An 18,436-nucleotide genomic window follows, 5' to 3' on the forward strand; every position below is an offset into this window, starting at 1 on the left:
TTTCTCCCCGTTTCTCTTTCCAGAATGTGGAGGATCAACACTTATTAATGCATGACCAGACAGTCATTAGAAAAGGTCAGTAAGGTGGCACTGCAGTTTGCTTTCCTTTGTCAATAGTTAAGAGTTTAATGATGCCCCGATGAATTGACGCGTTATTATCTTTTTAAAAGCCATCCTTTCGGATCAAAAAAGGGGTTTTTATTGCACTCTCTGTCGCTGGATTTTTCTGACTCCATCCAAGGGAAGGTGGTGGCAGGGGACAAACCCCCTGTGTGCCGCGGGGACAAACCCCCGGGGCTGCCCCGCTCCGGCGGTGGTGGCGAGACTCCTCCGGGGGTCAGTGGCCGTCCCTGCTCTTGTGTGTGGCTTTAGTCGAAACCAGGACCTTGGACTGAATTTATGCTGCCCTGGAATATGCGTGTGTACAGTGACACGGGGCTTTCTTCTTGTCGTTGCTAGTGCTCGAAAACAGTTTGGGTTTTTTTCCTTTTTTTTTTTTTCTTTCTTTCTTTTTTTCCTTCTTTACAAGACTGCAGAATAGGGAACGAGTTAGCTGGCATAAACCTGTTTAGGCTTTATCTTAATCGAAATGGTTTTGTAGCTGAGGTTTTAAGAAAGGAGGAAGACGTATTGACTCAATTTACAGTCTTTTGGGTTTTTTTTCCTGCTTTTGTTTTTAAACAAATTTGTGCTTTAAAAAAAAAATCAGTGGAAGTTTCCTCTGAAGACTTCAAACAAATACCTAACTGAGGAAAAGCAGAAGTGTTTGTCAGAGCGCTGATTGCTGCGTTTAGCTCATGGGAGAATAATTTCGCTGTCAGATGCACCACTGAAAAATCTTTCCCCCTCCGGGGAGCGGGGCAGACCTCGGCTCTTTAACCCTTTCCCATCGGTGCTGTGAGCCTGCAGCACACCACCGGGGGTTAACTGGGTGGATTCGCAAAGGGGTGGAAAAGCTGGATGTGTGGTTTGCTCCTTGCACAGCCTTTGTTGTCCCTACTCACCTAAAGGCTGAAGACATGAACGAACGAGGTTTTACTTTCAGTTTTCCTCTGGGTTGCATCCCTCTCTCTGTACTGTCTGTTATGAATTTGTTGGGATTAAATCCCAAAGGCAGTTTCTTAAATCTGCGGGTACGAAGTGAGAGAGGAACCCCAGCAGTAGCTGGAAGGCTTTTCCCTGCCCCGGCTCAGAAAGAGGACTGGAGGATGCTAATTTGGAGTCTGTAGTTGTATTGAACTTAGTTTCTAGGTATGGATTTGCTAAGTTGCAGCTACTGCTTGAGGGATGTGTTCTTTGTGCGTTTTTAAAAAGTATTCTTGGTTGTGTTTGGCTGCTCCTTGAAATTCATTGTGGGCAAATACAGCTGTTCAGGAATAGTTGTTGGGGACGTTTTCGGTCACAGCCGAGCCCCGTGCTGCAGGTAGATGCTGGGGACGGGGGTCAGTGGTGTGAACATTTAATGCAAAACGAAATCCTGTCTCCTGGTCTTTTTTTGTAGAAAGGAAATTCACTTGCTGCTTCCTATTTATTTTTCCCTTTTATAAAATTACCTGCTTTCCCTCCTCCTCCCACAGGTCCCATTTCTTTAACGAAAAACAGTGCTCTGAGTCTCCCCTGCCAAAAGGATGGATTAATTGGAGTGGTCATAAACCCCAATGAAGTATTTTGTTCCGTTCCGGGGAGACTTTCCCTCCTGAGCTCCACGTCGAAATACAAAGTGACAGTAGCAGAGGTGCAGAGACGGCTGTCGCCCCCCGAGTGTCTCAATGCCTCTTTACTAGGAGGAGTACTCAGAAGGTAGGCTGCGACTCCCTTACAGCCGTCCCCATCGGGTCTATTTGTGAGGTTGTGGTATTTTTTTTTCTTGTGCTTGTGTGTGTGAGCAGCCAGATTAGCATAACCAGGAGCTAAGAAACCTTTTAGCAAATTTCTGATTTTTAAGAAGCCCAACAACACTGAATCCTAATAGGCTTTGGAAATAAAACTTCTTTGCACTTCTGGTACTTCTTGAGAAAAGCTATTAACAGCTCTGACAGCAATTCTCATTCTCTGTTTAAAGTTGGATTTTTGTCTTAAAATGGACCTTTCTTATTCCTCTGTCAAACTGTTTCCCCATGGAATGATTTTTTTTTTTTTAATTAAATCTCGTGGTCTTGATGAATCATTGCAAGGACACTTTATAGGTCCTTTTTTGCATACACTTAATTTGGCTTGTGATTGTTCTACAGCTGTTGGTTTCGCTGGTGCAGTTTGAAACATTTTGATTTTGACCTCTGCTGTGTTTCATCCTGGCTGGTTTGTAGTAGAGCATTTAAAAAGTAGGTCACTTGAAAAGAGCCTGTTTTTTATCTTCTCCTGGTAGAACCCTATTGAATGTCAGTAACTGGAATTTCTCATCTTTAAAAAGTGTTCCCTGAAGATAAATAAGGCTTTTTTTTTTTTCTTTAATTACAGAGCCAAATCTAAAAATGGTGGCAGATCATTAAGGGAAAAACTGGATAAAATTGGCTTGAATCTTCCTGCTGGTAGAAGGAAAGCTGCAAATGTGACACTATTGACATCTTTGGTGGAAGGTCAGTTTTGAACGCGTCTTAAAATCAAATCTTTTCCCCTTGTGTACAGCTCTTATCCTCTAGGCAAAGCATGGAAAGGCTAGAAATAGAAAGTCAGTGAATGTAATAGAGAGGATTTTTTGTTTATTTTAAAGTGACCATGCTGGGGACATTGCAGCAGCTAACTGCTGTGTTGGGGAGAGGAGCCCCTCAAAGGCTTCTTCTCCCTTCAGATCTGGTTGCTAAGCCCTTGGCCTCGGAGGCCTGCCTGCACAAACCCAGCTAGTGCTCCTCTTCCTCCCGGCTGCACAAACCCAGCTAGTGCTCCTCTTCCTCCCGGCTGCGTGGCAGGGATGCAGTGACTCCTGCATGCCAAGCTGTTCAAACTGTTTGTCCAGCCTGCGTTTCCTGAGGGACTGGGTTGTTTGGGTTTTGGGAGGGTGTGTGCAGAGACAGGCGGGGAAAGCAAAGGGGTGAAACTCATCACATCAGTGGGTTGGTTTGGTTCCCTGCTGGGAAACTTAAAAAGTCTGGGGCAGCTGACTCCAGTGCCTGGCCCTACCTCAGCGGTATCCTCAGAAGCTTTTCTAATAAACAAGCATATAAAGTGAGATTTATAGCTTTTGACTTCCTGATGGGAAACTGGAGCCCCTTTAATCTGTAACATGTTATGTGGACCCTCTATCAGTTAAGCTGAGTTGAAGGGTGTGTGTATATACGTGTGTGTGGTTGTGTTTTGTATTCTGTTTAGAGCAGGTCCTGCTAGTGGTACAATTTATTTAATAGGAATAGAAACAGCAATTGAAAAGTAAAAAAAGATCTACCAGTACCTTACTGCTATTTCACTTCTACATCAGCTCAAACAGTAACACAACTTCCATTTTTACAGGTTTTAACCTTTCTTTGTAAGTTGGATTTCAGAGAGCTTATGTGCGTGCACATGCACACATGTACATCACAGATAACGCTCTGATCGTGCAACTCCATTTTTTTAAGCCTGATGAAATTGCTTCAGTTTAAAAAATGGCCTATTTATACGCCTTACAATTTTATTTTCTATTTGAAAATGCTTATTAGAAAGTATTTAGACAGCACACTGAACCAATAAACCCGTTATCATATAAGTGGAATTTGGTTGCCAGGTTTTTTAAATATCAGTGGGCAATTTGATCCAGACTGAATTCTAGTGTTTGCTGCACAGATAATCTGGATAGAGACAGGAATTTTTCTTTCCAGTATAAAAGCAAGAAAATTACTTTTTGTAGGAGTCACAATATAGGGTATTTTTTTTTCTTGATCCAAACTTACAAAGAAATACTGATCTATTAATTAGAAAATGGTAATGAGTGGTATAGTGGTAACATAGCAGTGTCCCTTTCTAAAACAGGAATACACTTCAAAAATCCACAGCACCTTCCTTGATTTCCCTGATCTCCTTATAATAAATAGCTGTTACTACATTTAATAAGCATTCCCTTTTCCCCACACCAGGTGAAGCTGTGCATCTTGCTCGTGACTTTGGTTATGTATGTGAGACAGAGTTTCCTTCCAAAGCAGTGGCCGAATATTTAACTAGACCACACATGGGCCGCAATGAAATGGCAAACAGGAAGAATATGCTTCTTGCTGCGAAGTAAGTTTTGAGCTTGGATTTTTTTTTTTTTCCTTTTAAAGATGCTTTTGTCTGACCATGAGTATCTGCGACTGGGGACAGTTTGGTATGTTTTCATGAGTAATTTTAATCGGGGAGATGAAGCAATTCTTTTTATTTGGTTTTGGTTTGAATTCAACTATGGCAGTAGTTATTTTAGTCTGAACCAATAATAATAATAACAACCCTGTACGATAACTCTAAAGCAGTTTGGACCAGTTCTGTTCTTTTTTCTTTTAACTGTAGTAAAAAAGAAAAAGGCCTGTGCCAGGACAGCTACATCTTGTAAGAAAAAGATGTCCCTAGGTCTGCCAGGGTTGAGGACCCAGGTGTGAGCTGGGAATGTGAACCAGTGTTAGGACTGGGAGCAGGGGATGGTTCATCCATCTCTGCGTACGTGCAGCCCAGAGGGGCATCTCCCAGGACAGTTACTGGTGGGCGTGCTGGGTGCTCACGACTGCTCTTGGCAATAGCAGCACACAGGTTCCCCCCATGGGACACTGGAGTCAAGAACTGTTGATAGTCCCTTTTCACAATTATGGCTGAAGATTGTTACAGTTCAGTGAAAGCCAACCTTTGGGAGATGTGACAAGTCCTTGCACTTTACTAAATTCTGGTTACAAACCTTGAACAGGGAAGGAAGGGTAAAGGAGAGAAGCTTTATGGCTGTTGTGCAGACACTTGCACCTGTAAATAAACCACATACTGAACAGGTCTCTGGTGGGAAATACCTGTGTTGAGTTACACTTAAACCGGCGGCTGGAGTGCTTACTGTCCCCTTTCCCCTGCCCTGGCCATACCAGCCTGAGGCTTAACAAAGCCTTCAGTTCCTAATCTGTTCTGGTCTGAGGTGTTTTCTGGTTTGGGGTTGATGCAGTTCCTTGCTTTTGAAAGCACCCTTGCTCTGCAGAGGGTCTGAGAAAAGCCTGCTTCAGCTGCTGAGGAAAGTTGCCCTGACCTTGGGCTCAGATCAGGGATGCAAACAATATACTCCTCTTGTTGCTGAATTAAACCAGCCTTCTCAAAGAAGAGACCTTTTGTTTACAAGAAATGTAGTCTTTCTCTTTCCTGTAGCTTAAGCCTTATGCTTTTTTACTGAGCACCACTTCTGCTCTTCAGTATTTTCATTACTGGTATTGTTACTGGCACTAATATCTTTTGGACAATGTTTGTGATTGAGAAATTCTGATAAACTGATGATTCTGTTAAGATTGCTCAGCTTCTGTGAAATCCCATCAAGGGGACAGATTTACAAGCAGCAAACAACATATGCTGGAGCGTTATTAACCATTTGTGTTTTGCCAGGCATATGTGTTAGTGTTTGCAGGATCAGGGTCTAGGGCTCTCTCAAAGAAGGCATATATGCACAATATGCACAACTAAACTGAATCTCCTCGTCAGCTGCTTTAGGCTTGCTAAATCACTTAACTGCAGCTGTGGAAGTTCTCATAGAAACTAGCCCTAAATTCCCACTCCCCCCTTAAAATCTAGAGCAAATAATGCAGAGCCAGCCAGACACCAGAGGTGGAGAGATTATTTTGCAGAGTGTGTTTGTGTTTTTGTGATGCAGATATAACAGAAGGTTCATCAGAAACTGGTCCTAAGAAATAGGCTTTAATTTTGGACATTGCTGATGGACTAATGAATTTCTGAAAATGCTAATTCCCACATAACTGCCAAATATTTGATATAGACTCTCTCCATTATTTGTATTTATTGATTTGATTTTTTGCATAAATTCCCACCGTGGTGTAAAGTGTGATTGCTTTGTGTCTTGCAGGCAGATCTGTAAGGAATTCACAGACCTCCTCACTCAGGACAGAACTCCTCTTGGAAACACGAGACCCAGTCCCATCTTGGACCCTGGCATCCAGGGCTGTTTGACTCATTTTAGCCTGATCACACATGGCTTTGGGAGTGCTGCCATCTGCGCTGCCATGACATCCGTCCAGAACTACCTAAATGAAGCATTAAAAATAGCAGACAAAACATACATGAACGCTGGCGACCAGAGCCCTGCAGAAACCAACAAAACCATTGATAAAATGGATAAGCACAGGAAGTAAAAGGAGAGAAACCAGACTTTAAATTCTTCTTCCTAAACACAGACTGGGATCTTCTTGGCAGGGGGAACATAGAGATTTGAGTTCTTTTTTTTTTTTTTTTTTTAAAGAAAGGAGGGGAAAAAAGGAGAAAAAAAAAATCATCTTATTCGGGATCTTCACTCCCCCTGGACTGGTGAGACAAGTCTTTCTAAAAGCTGCAGTATACCTTATCTGTGGAAGCAATTACCAGAAGATAAGTACTTGGTACAAGTGTATTGAAATCCTTTGCTGTAAAAGTGGTGCTATAAAGGGTTTTTGATGGAAATATACAAAGAGATATATTTAGATTTCTTTTCCACATCAAAGTATCTAGTGGTGACCAGCTTTGTGTATAGTTTAAGATACAGATTTTAGATGGAAGCCTATTTGTTATACAATTTCAGGGTTTTATTCTCTCTAAATGCAACAGTAACAATAAAGCAGTATTAAACAATGGTATATAGATTTATGTACATTAAAATTTTTTATAAACACCTGAAAATAGTAAGATTATTCTGTGGGTTATTTTTTTTGTTTGTTTATTTTATTTTGGTGGTTTTTCTTTTTTTATTTACAGATTACCATAGGAGAGTACTAAAATCCTGCTAGATTTAAAAGCTATCTGATGGCATTTGACATGCTTATTTTTATGGAAATATTCAGGCTTTTAAAACTGCAGTAATGTTGGCTGCAGTGGATGCTATCTTGATATTTTTTTAACAAGGAAAAGTTCAAAATGAAAATGCTTTGAGAAAATTCACTTTCTATGTCTAAGGATATTGCAGCTTTAGTCACATATTTATATTGTCTTGTTTTTAAATTGGGGGGAAACTTGAAAGAATAGGCACATAACCTTTTTTTAAAAAAAATTTCTTTTTTGCCTATTAAGGCCAAAAAATATTTCCAGGGAGGCTTTATGTGTATTAAGGGAAGCAGTGTGTTGAATGTAAATATTTATTTATGTGTAATTTAATCGGATTTGTAAATAATGGTGAACTTTTTAATACTTTTTTTTATAAATGGGTTTCAAATTTTAATTTTGGTAAGTATTTCAAAGGTAATGGGTACGCTAAACATATCTTTAGGTTTATGCACAGGTATGTTATACAGGGTATTTAAGACTTGGGTTTTTTTAAATATCTCAATTCTTGCCACTGAAGATTAAATCTAATCTGAGGTGTATGTTCACAAAGCAATAATTTTGTGCATCATTCACCTAATAACTGACTAGACATGCAAAATGAGTGTGTGAGTTAGTGTGTATGTGAATAATGGAGGTTCTGAACTATCTTTACATATTTGTAAATGTTCCCAATATAATTCTGATGTATATGATAACCACATAATAAAAATATTCTGGATAGAAGCATGGAATGTTTTGTTAACTGAAAACAGTTTTGTTTTCTTTCTATACTTCGGGAATGTGGGGTGAGTAGCACTACAGGACATTATGTATTGAGTCATAATTGCAGCACTTTGTTCGGATTAACAGAACAGAAATATGAAGCTGTTTGCCAGTAAAGCTAATGGTTTCAATTAAACATGTTATGTATCTCCAAGAATCTTTTTTTTTTTTTTTCTTCCTGAGATGTCATTATCATGCTAGCTGCCTGTTTAAATAGGCAGCTTAAACACAAACTGCAAGAGTTCCTCTAAATAAAAATCCATCCTACCAGCTCTGTCTTCTAGTGAATCTGACTTTATTAGAATAATCTGTCTCTAATTACAAATATTTTGTAAAGTCCTGGCATGTGGAAATTTGTTTAGGTCTGTTATCTGGTTTCAGCCCAATTTTACTGATTTCAGGAAGTTTACAGCATTTTGCAGAAGGTCCCCAAGTACTCTGTGCAGTAGTGGTAAGGCGAGGATCTGAGGCTTGCAGTGGTGTTCAGGGTCGTGGATGCAAAATAAATAGCCAAACACATTCTTGAAGAAAAATTTATTTTTTTTCCCCCCAGTGCTTTCTGAAATAGGAGCAATACGAACCTGGGCTTTATTCTGTCCTTGGCATTTCAACACCTGCTCAGTCTGTCAGGCGCGTGGCTAAGGCAAACATTAGGAGTGATAACCTGGGCATGACTGCGAGTAAGCACTTGGTTCACATCGTGGCAGCGTGTTTCTTTCACAAATGTGGAGAAGAGGCAATATGTACAATTTCTGAATACTTTTTCATTTTTCTTCTAAAGGCAAACTACTGGAGGTGTGCAGGGAGAAGAAAGGGAAGGGAAGCTGAAAGAAACGCAGGAATGTATCAGTGCTGAGGTTGGGAGTAAGCTGGCTTTTGAGTTGCAATCCAGTCTCTCCTAAAGAGGTGTGAAATTCCAGTCTTTGCATTTGCTAGACTCGTAGTATTTGAGAAATAAGCATTTTGGACCATCTTCAGACACAAGCACAGCTACAACATGCGATGACTAACAGACTTCTAAAATATACAAACAATATATAATTCAGACAATAACCAATAAATAATTATAGTTTTTATTGATTATATGTACACAGAAATATGCTAGTTATGGTAAAAGCCCTTTTACAGAATGTAATGCTAGAGTCCTGGGGTTTTCTTCTGTTCCTGCTGCTGGACTCCATATACTGCATATATAGTAAGATATTTTAGCTACCAGACAATGGGATCTTGCTTTTTATTAATGCGCAAAGCCAGGCTTTGAAATAATTGCCCCTTGGGATAGGAAATAAGGATGTTTCCATTTATTCCTGCGTGCATTCAAAGCCAGTCAATTGTCTAATGTACTGACTTAGGTTCTATTTATATGTCTGGAACATTAGAAATGTTGAGTTTCCATTACCTTAATGCTTTTCCTCTACTGTATATTTCAGATGGTACATTATTTTGAGGCTCAACTACCTTCTAAGCTGTGCCAGTAATACAAAACAAGAGCAAGGGCTTCTGCTCCATTCACTGAAGAGAACAGTTAAACTCTGCCCTGAACTTGTCTGTCATCCAAAATTATTAATCTGAAGGAAAACATTCATAAGTTAGTAACTTCCTGGGAAACTGAAAAAGCACAGAGTTATCTGAACACACAGGAAGGTATTTGTTTGCTTTTTCTTGATCCTCAAAATTTCTTGCTTTTTACAGCTTAGCCTGGGCTGGCTAAAAGAAAAAGTTCTAATGTAAGACTCCTCTGAAGTTCCATTTTTCATTTCCTTTGAAAAAGGAATACTCAAATGACTGTCCAATCTTGTCCTTTGCCCTTCTCCCAGAAAAATAATGGGATTGGTCTTTATATAAAGTAAAATTACTTTATTAGGATTTAAGATTAAAAATTCTGAAGTTGAAATGGACCATTTTAAATATTGCATTTCTGCAAAACTGTTACTTGATACATTCCCCATTCCCCCAAAACAGTTGAATCCACATCACTCAGAATAAAAACAGCTTATAGAAGAAAGAAAATATTTCAACCATTTTGCTTGGCGATCAGCAGTAGCTGGGCACCAGAGGATGCTGGGGTCTTCCCAGGCAGCACTGGAGCTGTGGCAGGCAGCAGGGCTCTTTCCTTCCCCTGGGGCAGCTGAGGGCATGGCCTTTGCACCCCTGTCCCCTGACAGGTGACCCGATTGTTACAGATTATTAATTGCAAACCTGATGATTATTCAGGACCGTGGCTCATTAAATCATCTGACTTCATGGCAGTGTTGCTTTCAGTTTAAAAAGCTTTTTTTCTAGTGTTCACAGCTTCAGAGAGAAATAATGACGCAAAACTAGTAATATATAAGAAAGCAAGGAAAAAGAATGAACTTCTGTCTTAATAACTGATTTCAGTAAACTTAGTTTTTGACTCTTTAGTTTTTGCTTTGCCCTTCCCTTGATTCACTGTTATTTACAAACGGTTCATCTCACCCTGTCTCTTTTGGCTGCAGCACTACTGCTGTCTATTCCTCTGCTCCCTCAGATTTTTGCAATACGAATAAACCCAGCAATGCATCTTGAAATGGGCCTAACTTGCTGTGATGGACTGCTGTGTTTATTTGTTTTAGTCCTCCTCTGTTTTCTCCCCTCATGCAATGTTTACGTACATCCTTGTTGTTGTTCTGGCCTAACGGTGTGCAGCCTCAGTCCTGGCAGTGGGCTTGGGCAGCCTTCTGGGACGTGCTCTGCAATAAGAGCTTGATAATTTTTTTTTTCTTTTGAAAGAAAAGGAAATTAGGGTGCTGTTAAGATTTCATCCCAAAACTGTTACTTCACTAAAAGACCATCACAGGGTTAGGGACAAAGACACTTCCCTCTCACTAAATGAAATCTCCAAAGTATAACAAGTTTCTGTTCATGGATATTTGCAGGTTTTTGTACAGGGAGCCTGGAGCCAGTTTTGCTGAGCGCTCTGGGGTCCCTTGGGACTATGACCTAAGGGCTGGTGGTGAGCCACAGGAAATGCATATGGAACCACGCAAATGAGAATTTGTTCCTAAACCCTGGCCACAGCCAGAGATACCGTGTCCACGTCTTTGCAAACTCTGTGCGTTACCCAAGCCAGTTGTGGTCTGTCATAACGTTTCTCTGGTGCCTGGCTATTGCTGCTGCCTGTTGCCTAATGCCACATCATCCACGTGGCTGTATGGATGACCATCTCTGTCAAATTACACGGGGCCTATGCTGGAACCGTGTTTTTAACAAATTGTTAAATTCTATTTTGTATCACTTGCTGCCTTTTCCCTCTTTCATTTTCATTTTAACAGGGTCACATCAATAAGCCTTCTCCCAGTTTCAGATGCCATTTCGCATTCATTGGATGTTCTTGCATGTCTTACAAGGATGTTCCAGCTGGTTTCCCTGTGCCATTGTTGTGTGAGGGCTGGCCACAAATATGCCATTTTTCCTGTCTTTTGGCTGAACAGCCCTTTCTAACAGGTTCTTGTGAAGGCCTTACGCACAGGCTACTACTATTCCATGACACATTCCCTGAATATTCCATCTGATCTAGAGTTTTACCCATAATTTAAAATTAAAAATATGTAATCATACAGATGCTTGCTCTCTTTCCCAGGAAAGTCAAACATTTGTTCATTAATACAGCAGAAAGTTCGGAGATCTATAATGAATAAAATAAAAGAAGTAATCTTTTACATGAGCTTTAGAGTTTTTATTTCCAGGTCAATCAGCATAAAACTCAGGTAAAAGTAGCAGTGTAAACTGAGAGGATGTGAAGGGTTGTGTTCTTCAGCTGATCACTGCAATAAGAAATTATTTATAGTTAATTGAAGGAGTTCTTCAGCAACAGCAGAAAGTGATCTAAAACGATGTCAACTCCCTTGTTATAGACAGGGATGCTAAAGCAGAGAGAAGGGAAAATGTTTGATCGCAGCCCTCTGGCAGGACGGTGCTTATCTGGGAGCAGAAACCACTTCTGTCAGGTCCTCATCCTGTCCTTCCTCCTTTGCATCACATCAACTCCATAGAGAAAGAAAAAAAAGAAAAACCCAAACCACGTGAACAGTTCCGTTTGTGAGGCACATTGAGGGAAATGCATTATTTTGCCTTTGTAAGGTAGTCAGATGCCCTTTAAGCTGTGTCGGGCTGTTGCACTTCTGCTTGTTGCTGGAAGACCACAGAGCTGAAAAAGCCACAAGGGGCGAAGGAAAAGACCTGCAGCCATGAGCCCTGCTGCCGGGGCTGCAGGTGCAGGGTCATCCTCCGATATGTCTGCTGGAGAGCAGAGGGGGAGAGGCACAGCACAGCCCGTGCCTTGGTGCAGCCTGGCAGCTGGATGGTGCTGGAGCTGAACTGGGTGCTGGAGTGAGAGCTGGAGCACACGTGCGTTTGGCTGTGCAAGAGAAACAGTAATTAACCTCCAGAAGAAGGGTAGGGCAGGTACCTGGGACCAGTAATTTTCTCAAACTCTTGCAGCAAAATTTACCTAGGCTCATTTGTCAAGCTTTGACTCCTTAAATCTGTAACTCCAATTAATTAAGAATCTCTAATTATCCCAAAATGGTGCTCTGTATTTAAGGCTAAGGTGTGGTGAAATCCAGAGAAAACATGAGAGAAGCTGGAGGATGTTCAGAGCTGGAGATGCCAGGAAACCGTGCATTTTCAGAGCTTGAGGTGCAGGTAGGTGCAGAGGAAGCCAGATGGCTCGAAGTGTCAGTGAGACCTGGGGCAGGTCCTCAACTGCCAGAAGCCACCATCCAGTATTTGGACATATATCCTTGGGTGGCCTAAGAAAGCAAGGACCAGCAAACCTCTCAGCAGGGGGGTCTTACATTGGAGACCCAAAGCCAAAGAACCTTTGGGATTTAATCCCAAATCTGGGTATTTTCCATACCAGAAACACATATGACAAGGCTCTGGTTCTTTACAACCTTGAACAAGAAACCCCAGTGGGGATATTATTGAAAACATCAGTGTAGCTGAATTCTGGCCCTGCCCTCACAAGATGAAAAAAACCCTTTCACAGCTGAGGTCTTATATTAGGTTAAAAATGTATAGCTTTTAACTAGGCTGTAACCTGTTAATGTGACTCAGGCAAAGATGTAACATGGACAGAGGCATTACTTAGAGCCACCATTTTTGCTTTACTGCAGAGGTGACTGTTTTCTAGACCTCACACACAAGTTCCTAGAAGCCCCAGCTAAAGCACACTTAGGAATTAGGCTATGAGGTCATCTGATTAAGTGAAGGGGATCAGCTGGGTTTTGGGCTGATTGACTTCAGCAGTGCAGCAGCTATGATCCTGAAACACTTCTTTCTGAGCACTGTTAGGCTGAGCTCCTTTCCTGCGATGTGCCAGCACCATAGCTTCAGCAAAGGTAAGGCTTCGTGTCTGCTGTGGGTGGCTGATAGCGGTGTGTACAGTGGCTGTAGACAGGGTGCATCTGCATGTGTATGAGATGTTGTGAAGATGTTAAAGGAGAAAAAAAATATGCATGCTTCTAGGTAAAGGGTAGGGTCTCCCCTTCAGAGCCTCAAGTACTGTTTTCTAGCTTCAATAGTAGGAAATCTTTGTATTGTCTGGCAAATAAATGCCTGTACTTAGTGGCTTTGTCTGGTGGAAGATAAAAGTTGATAAGATTCTGGTAAGGCTGTTTTGAGGCACTTCTGTTAGCTTCTCTGCAGAGAGTGCTTCCAGGGATTCACTCCAAAAAAACTGCTGGATGAGGAGAAGGATTCAGAATGATCAAGGGATCTTTGCTAACATGAAGTAAAAATGATTTCTGCCTGGTATTTTTCACGACTTTTGTGACAGTGGTGTTAAAAAGCAACATAAATACAGCTAAAATAAATCCTTCTTTTCATATTTGCTGGTAAGGTATGCTGTAGCAAACTGCATCAGAAGGGTAAAGATGAGAGTGAATTGTTGGGTGCTAGCTAAAAAGGTGAGAGAAATGTGTTAAATCAGTTATGGGATTTCTTTTCCATTCATTTTTCTCGTGTAGCTCAACATGTGAAGGGGAAAAAAAAAAAAACACAATTAGCTGTTTGGATTGCCTCAGTTGGTCAGGACATGGCAAATCTTCTCCCTTGCCGCTTTTTTGAAAACCTTGAGGATTCACCTTGGGAGCGCTTTGCCCTCTGAGCGGTGATGTGTAGGCAGTGACAGATGTGGGGATGCTCTGAAGCCTATGTGTGGGGACCTGGGCTCTTGCGTGCGCTGCGGCGGGTGGGTCGTGCTTGGGCACCCCGTGGGTGCTGACTCACAGCGGGGGCCACCTACTGAATCACCGCCCGGCCTCGGCAGCACCTGGCTGGCTCCGGAGGTCCCACAGCCAGCACCGAGCAGGCCCCAGCGTGTTCGGGCTGGGAGATCTAACGAGATCACAGCCGGGGCCAGGGGTGATATGGCCGCAGGCCATCATCTTACATAAACCCCATAAATTTGCATAATGTGTTTTACAAGATTAAAACTGAGGAAACTTTTTTTTTCTTTTTGCATAAAAGGGAAGAAAATAGGTGAAAGAGCTTTACAAAAATGGGATATCAGAAACCTGTGCTTTCCAAAATGGCGTTGTAAGTAATAGGGTGTGAAATGATTTCAAGGGTGACTGTCTAATTTGGAAATCTGTCGTAGTGTACTTGGGGAAAACAACAATCCCGAGGTTGGACCATAAACAGAAAGTGAATATTGGACCAGTGATGGGGAAACTCCTCCCTTTTGAAGGAGATGTTTCTCCAAACTTGTTGGATGCTGCACATAGGAGAAAACCCTCCTTCCACAGCAGGGCTGTGGCGTGGAGAGGGTTGCCAAAGCTTGTCGAGTCACAAAACCAAGGCGTTCTTACTTTGCCTAATTACAGTGGGTGACTGGGATGCTAATGCAGAGGTCAGTAAATGGCCTATGATCTCCAAAAATGTACCTCACTCGCAGACTTGGTCAGTTCTGGCTCCCTGGGAGCGAGTGGATCAGTCTGCTGATGGCTTGTTGTACGTGCCTCCTGCGCTGGGCTCACTGCTTCCCATAGGGGCTAATCCTGCACAAGTTCTTCAATGGAAAAATACGTGGAGGTGAGGGGAAAAAATTCCAGGAAAATGCAAAGCTTGGATGTTGTCTCTGCTGTGATGCATTAAGAAATGCTGGCTGGTGCTTGTGAAAGTCTGATGAATATCCCAGAGTGTAGCTATGGCCATGGACCTCATTCGCTACAGCTGCTGCATCCAAAAAAAAGAGCAGAGAAATTAGTCGCTTTGGGGAGGACAGAAGGCAAAAAATGTCCCTGCTGGCTGGATGTAAATGTGAGCTTGGAAATTCAGTTATATGCTCCCCTAGAAGTGTGAAGTTTAGGGGCACATGGGGCTCCTGAGCAGTGGTAGGGCAGGTGCGCAGTTCGCTGTCTGGGGATGGGGTGGCCAGGCTGGGCAGCAGAGCTGGCTGGAAGTTATTTTCAGCTGTTGTTTAAGGAACTGGCTATGATTTTAATAGCTGGTTTAACTGAACCAACCAAACTGCTTCCAGCACAGCTCTGTACTTGTAGGTGATGAAGAGACTTGAATGAGGGGCAGTATTAGATTTCCTGAGAGGCTTTGTTTTACCAGGGTTTGTCTTACTAATTCCTTGCTTAACTACTCCCTGCAGGACTCCCAAAGTTGTGGTCTTCAGCTTTTCCCCAGGTCTTGTCAACACTGTCCATGACTATGCCCATGTACGTGGGTGTACTCATCTATTTGGCGGGGGGGGGGGGGGGGGAAAGGCAGTGGTAGCTGCTTGCTCTGGATGCAGGAGATGTAAATTGGTGTCTTGGTACAGTGAGCTGCGTCTCAATAATCTATGGTCAGATTAGGCACATATTTAGGGTCCCTAACTGTTACTGAAATAAATACCAGTGAAATACCTAAGCGCTTTGCAGGAAATCTGTCCTGTCAGCATGGCCAATATAAAGTGGTTGTACAAGAAACTGAAGTTGTGTCTGGTGAAAAATTTTAGCTTTGTACAATTTTTATTGTCCCTTATCCTACTCCACCCCTTTCACATCTTTTATGAAATAAACCTCATAAAATTCTAGTCGAGGAGGGGCAAGTCTCCTGCCTTGTATCACAGTGCAGACTTAAAAACAGGTGAAAAAGGAAATACACAAACATGTTGAAAGAGGATTGTGTTGAGGAATACCCATACATCTGTGTTAATATGGCTCATTTAACTTGCAACACTCTGTATCTCTGTTTTTCTGCTTTCTTCCCAGTCTTCCCTTCCCTTCTTCCCTGGGGTTTATACCCCTGCCTTTTAAAGTCTGTTCCTGCACAGATCCAGGATGAGCTGTGTGATGTACTGCTGTTACCAGGATGACACAAGAAAAGCTGATTCTTGTGGTTCCTACATGCAGTTCATCCTACATCCTGAACCCTAAATATGGCCTGGATCAGTGTGTGTTTAGGGGTGTCAACACACCTTCCACTCAGGTGGAAATGGTTATTACATGATGCGTTGGAGCTGGGATGTTGTGGAATATCCTCTCTTGGGAGTTTAATGAGCTACATTACAATAACGAGTCAAGCAAACCAGGCTGTGCTGCTGGGTGTGAGAGCTGATTCCTGGAGCTGGTGATTTGATGTCTGGCTGCTGAAAATCTCTTATTTCTGAGGCTTGAAAGACCATCATATGCAGGTAACTTTGGGACTGTGTCTCACGCACTTCGTAGACAACAAAAGTTGTTGTTCCCAGTTTATTCAAAAGAGCAGTTCGAAGGAAAGAAGGTTCTTGTGTCTGAGGAAGAAACCTGAAAACTTATGAAGCCTGAACTGAGCAAATAATGGAAAGAACTAAACTTCTCTCCTTTTTCTTTTTTTTTTTTTTTTTTTTTTTTTTTATCCTTACGAAAGGAGAGCATTCCCTCTGGCATGTGTTAGTTGACCTTTACAATATAAGGGAAAGGTGTCAAAGAATTTACACCCTTCTCAAAAATATGTACCTAAGAAAACCCCTGAGGCCCAGACTCTTTCTTCCATCAGGGTTAAAATCCAGAGTCACCAGGGCAGGTAGGAAATTGCATCCCTGGGGAGGGAAGAAGGTGAGGGTAAAATGCACATCAGCTCTTCCAGGCTATGTCAACTGCAGCCTGGCCAAAGTGTAGCTGTTGCAGGACTTGCCGAGGGGAGACTTCCACAGTGTTTTCCAGCACATGAGGAGCATGTGAGCATTTGTGGTGAGTCACTGCTGGCTAAAACACTGTCTAGCAATGCCGCTGGGTTGAACCATTTTGTAAGCCTCTGTAGCATAGAGGTTATTCTTCCTGTTACTTCTCTTGGCAGCACTAACTTGTTGTGACAGTGATGTTGCTGGCTGCTGCTATTAATCCAGGCTTCTTGGAGATGCAAAAGTCATGCTGTATCTGGGGTGAGATGCACAGTCAGATTAATCCCTGCTCTGTAGTTAGCCGTTCTGAGTCATGTCAAAATATGACAGCCCTTGTGTGCAGGGTTACAGTCTGGGGAGGGATGTGACTGGGAGCCCCTTTTCTATCACATTCCAGTGCTGGACCACATCACCTTATTATACAAGAGGGTCACTTGTCTCAGTACACCTCCAATTTTTTTCCATGCAGTCATGCATTTCTGATCCATGCTTCAACTTCCTGCCTCATCAATGCAGCCCTTATCCAACCCTGAGCATCTCTGCAGATTTACCAAAGCACAGCTTCTCATCCTCGGAGATGTGGGCAAAATGCTGGCTTTCTTGGAGTGCTTTTTGTTAAGGGGTAGAAGGAACCAGCCAGAAGCTCGTGCCTTGTTCTTGCTCTCCCAGTAAGGGTGGAACTGGCACGCTGTGCTCTCTGAACCATGCCACTCCACACTCTGTCCTAGGCTGAATGTCTTTGTTGGGAGAAAGCAGCCATATGTGCAGCAGGCAGGTGTCCTGCCTCCTCTCCTCGAAGCACCGGTGGAGTTTCTCATGTGCTGTGACTGGGAGCTCATTAACGATGGCCCCGCAGGAGGTCTGCGGACGGGGGCGCGGGCTGCCTCGCACAGATTGCTCCGCATACGATTATTTCCACACACTTCCCGTCCAAACAGCCGCTCTTTCCGCATGAGCTCCTCTGCCAGCTCTCGGCGCTGAGGGCAGTCAGGATGGCGCGGGGGGACTCTCCTGTATACAGCCGTGTAGGTGCAGCCTGGCCCTCAGAGAGCAAAGGGTGGGGAGGAAGTTTTGGTAGGTTTCGGCTATGATTTCCCTTCCAGTTTGAGAGATTAACTCAGTGGAGAGACCCAGGCTTCCTCTATGGCTTCTCAGTCTGTATTTCGCTGGCTGTGTGGGGTGTCTGTGCCCAGGAGCTGAGGGTGGGCTGAGGGCCCTCTGTAAGGAGAGGTGAGGGGCTGCCCTGCGCTGGTTCCGGCTGGTTCCTCAGTGGCCCCACAGCTGCGCCTGTCAGTGCTGCGGGGGACATCCCTCTGAAAGCGGGTGTACGGAAGGGCAAAATGCTGCCTGGGAGTGAGAGGAAAAAGGGTGAGAAACAGCCCTGCCATCCCTGAGGAGGTGCTGGAGCAGAGATCTCCCCACAGCCCTGGGAGGACTCGGGCTGGGGATAAGTGTGAGAGGGAAGGAGCTGCACAGAGGAGACCCTGTTCCCCAGTTGTATTGGCAATACATTAAATGAGTTTTCTTCAAGTTGAGTCAGTCTTGCTCATGACAGCAATCGATAAGGGATCTCCCTGCTTTTTATCTCAACCTGTGAGCTTTTTAATTTTATTTTCTCCCCTG

The 18,436-nt window shown here is 43.0% G+C and overlaps 1 protein-coding gene across 1 annotated transcript; it reads left to right on the top strand.

Moving 5' to 3' along the window:
* Positions 1-17: 17 nt before the first annotated feature.
* TFAP2C (transcription factor AP-2 gamma (activating enhancer binding protein 2 gamma)) lies at positions 18-6,272 on the top strand (the record flags this gene model as incomplete). The annotated part of the gene is made up of 5 exons (XM_010087715.1): positions 18-75; positions 1,578-1,800; positions 2,458-2,576; positions 4,047-4,188; positions 5,987-6,272. Coding segments are annotated over 5 exons (828 nt in total), but the record flags the coding sequence as incomplete, so codon positions are not given.
* Positions 6,273-18,436: the final 12,164 nt, after the last annotated feature.

The sequence above is a fragment of the Pterocles gutturalis genome, unplaced genomic scaffold (assembly GCF_000699245.1).
Source record: "Pterocles gutturalis isolate BGI_N339 unplaced genomic scaffold, ASM69924v1 scaffold24851, whole genome shotgun sequence".
In the NCBI taxonomy this organism is placed as follows: domain Eukaryota; kingdom Metazoa; phylum Chordata; class Aves; order Pterocliformes; family Pteroclidae; genus Pterocles; species Pterocles gutturalis.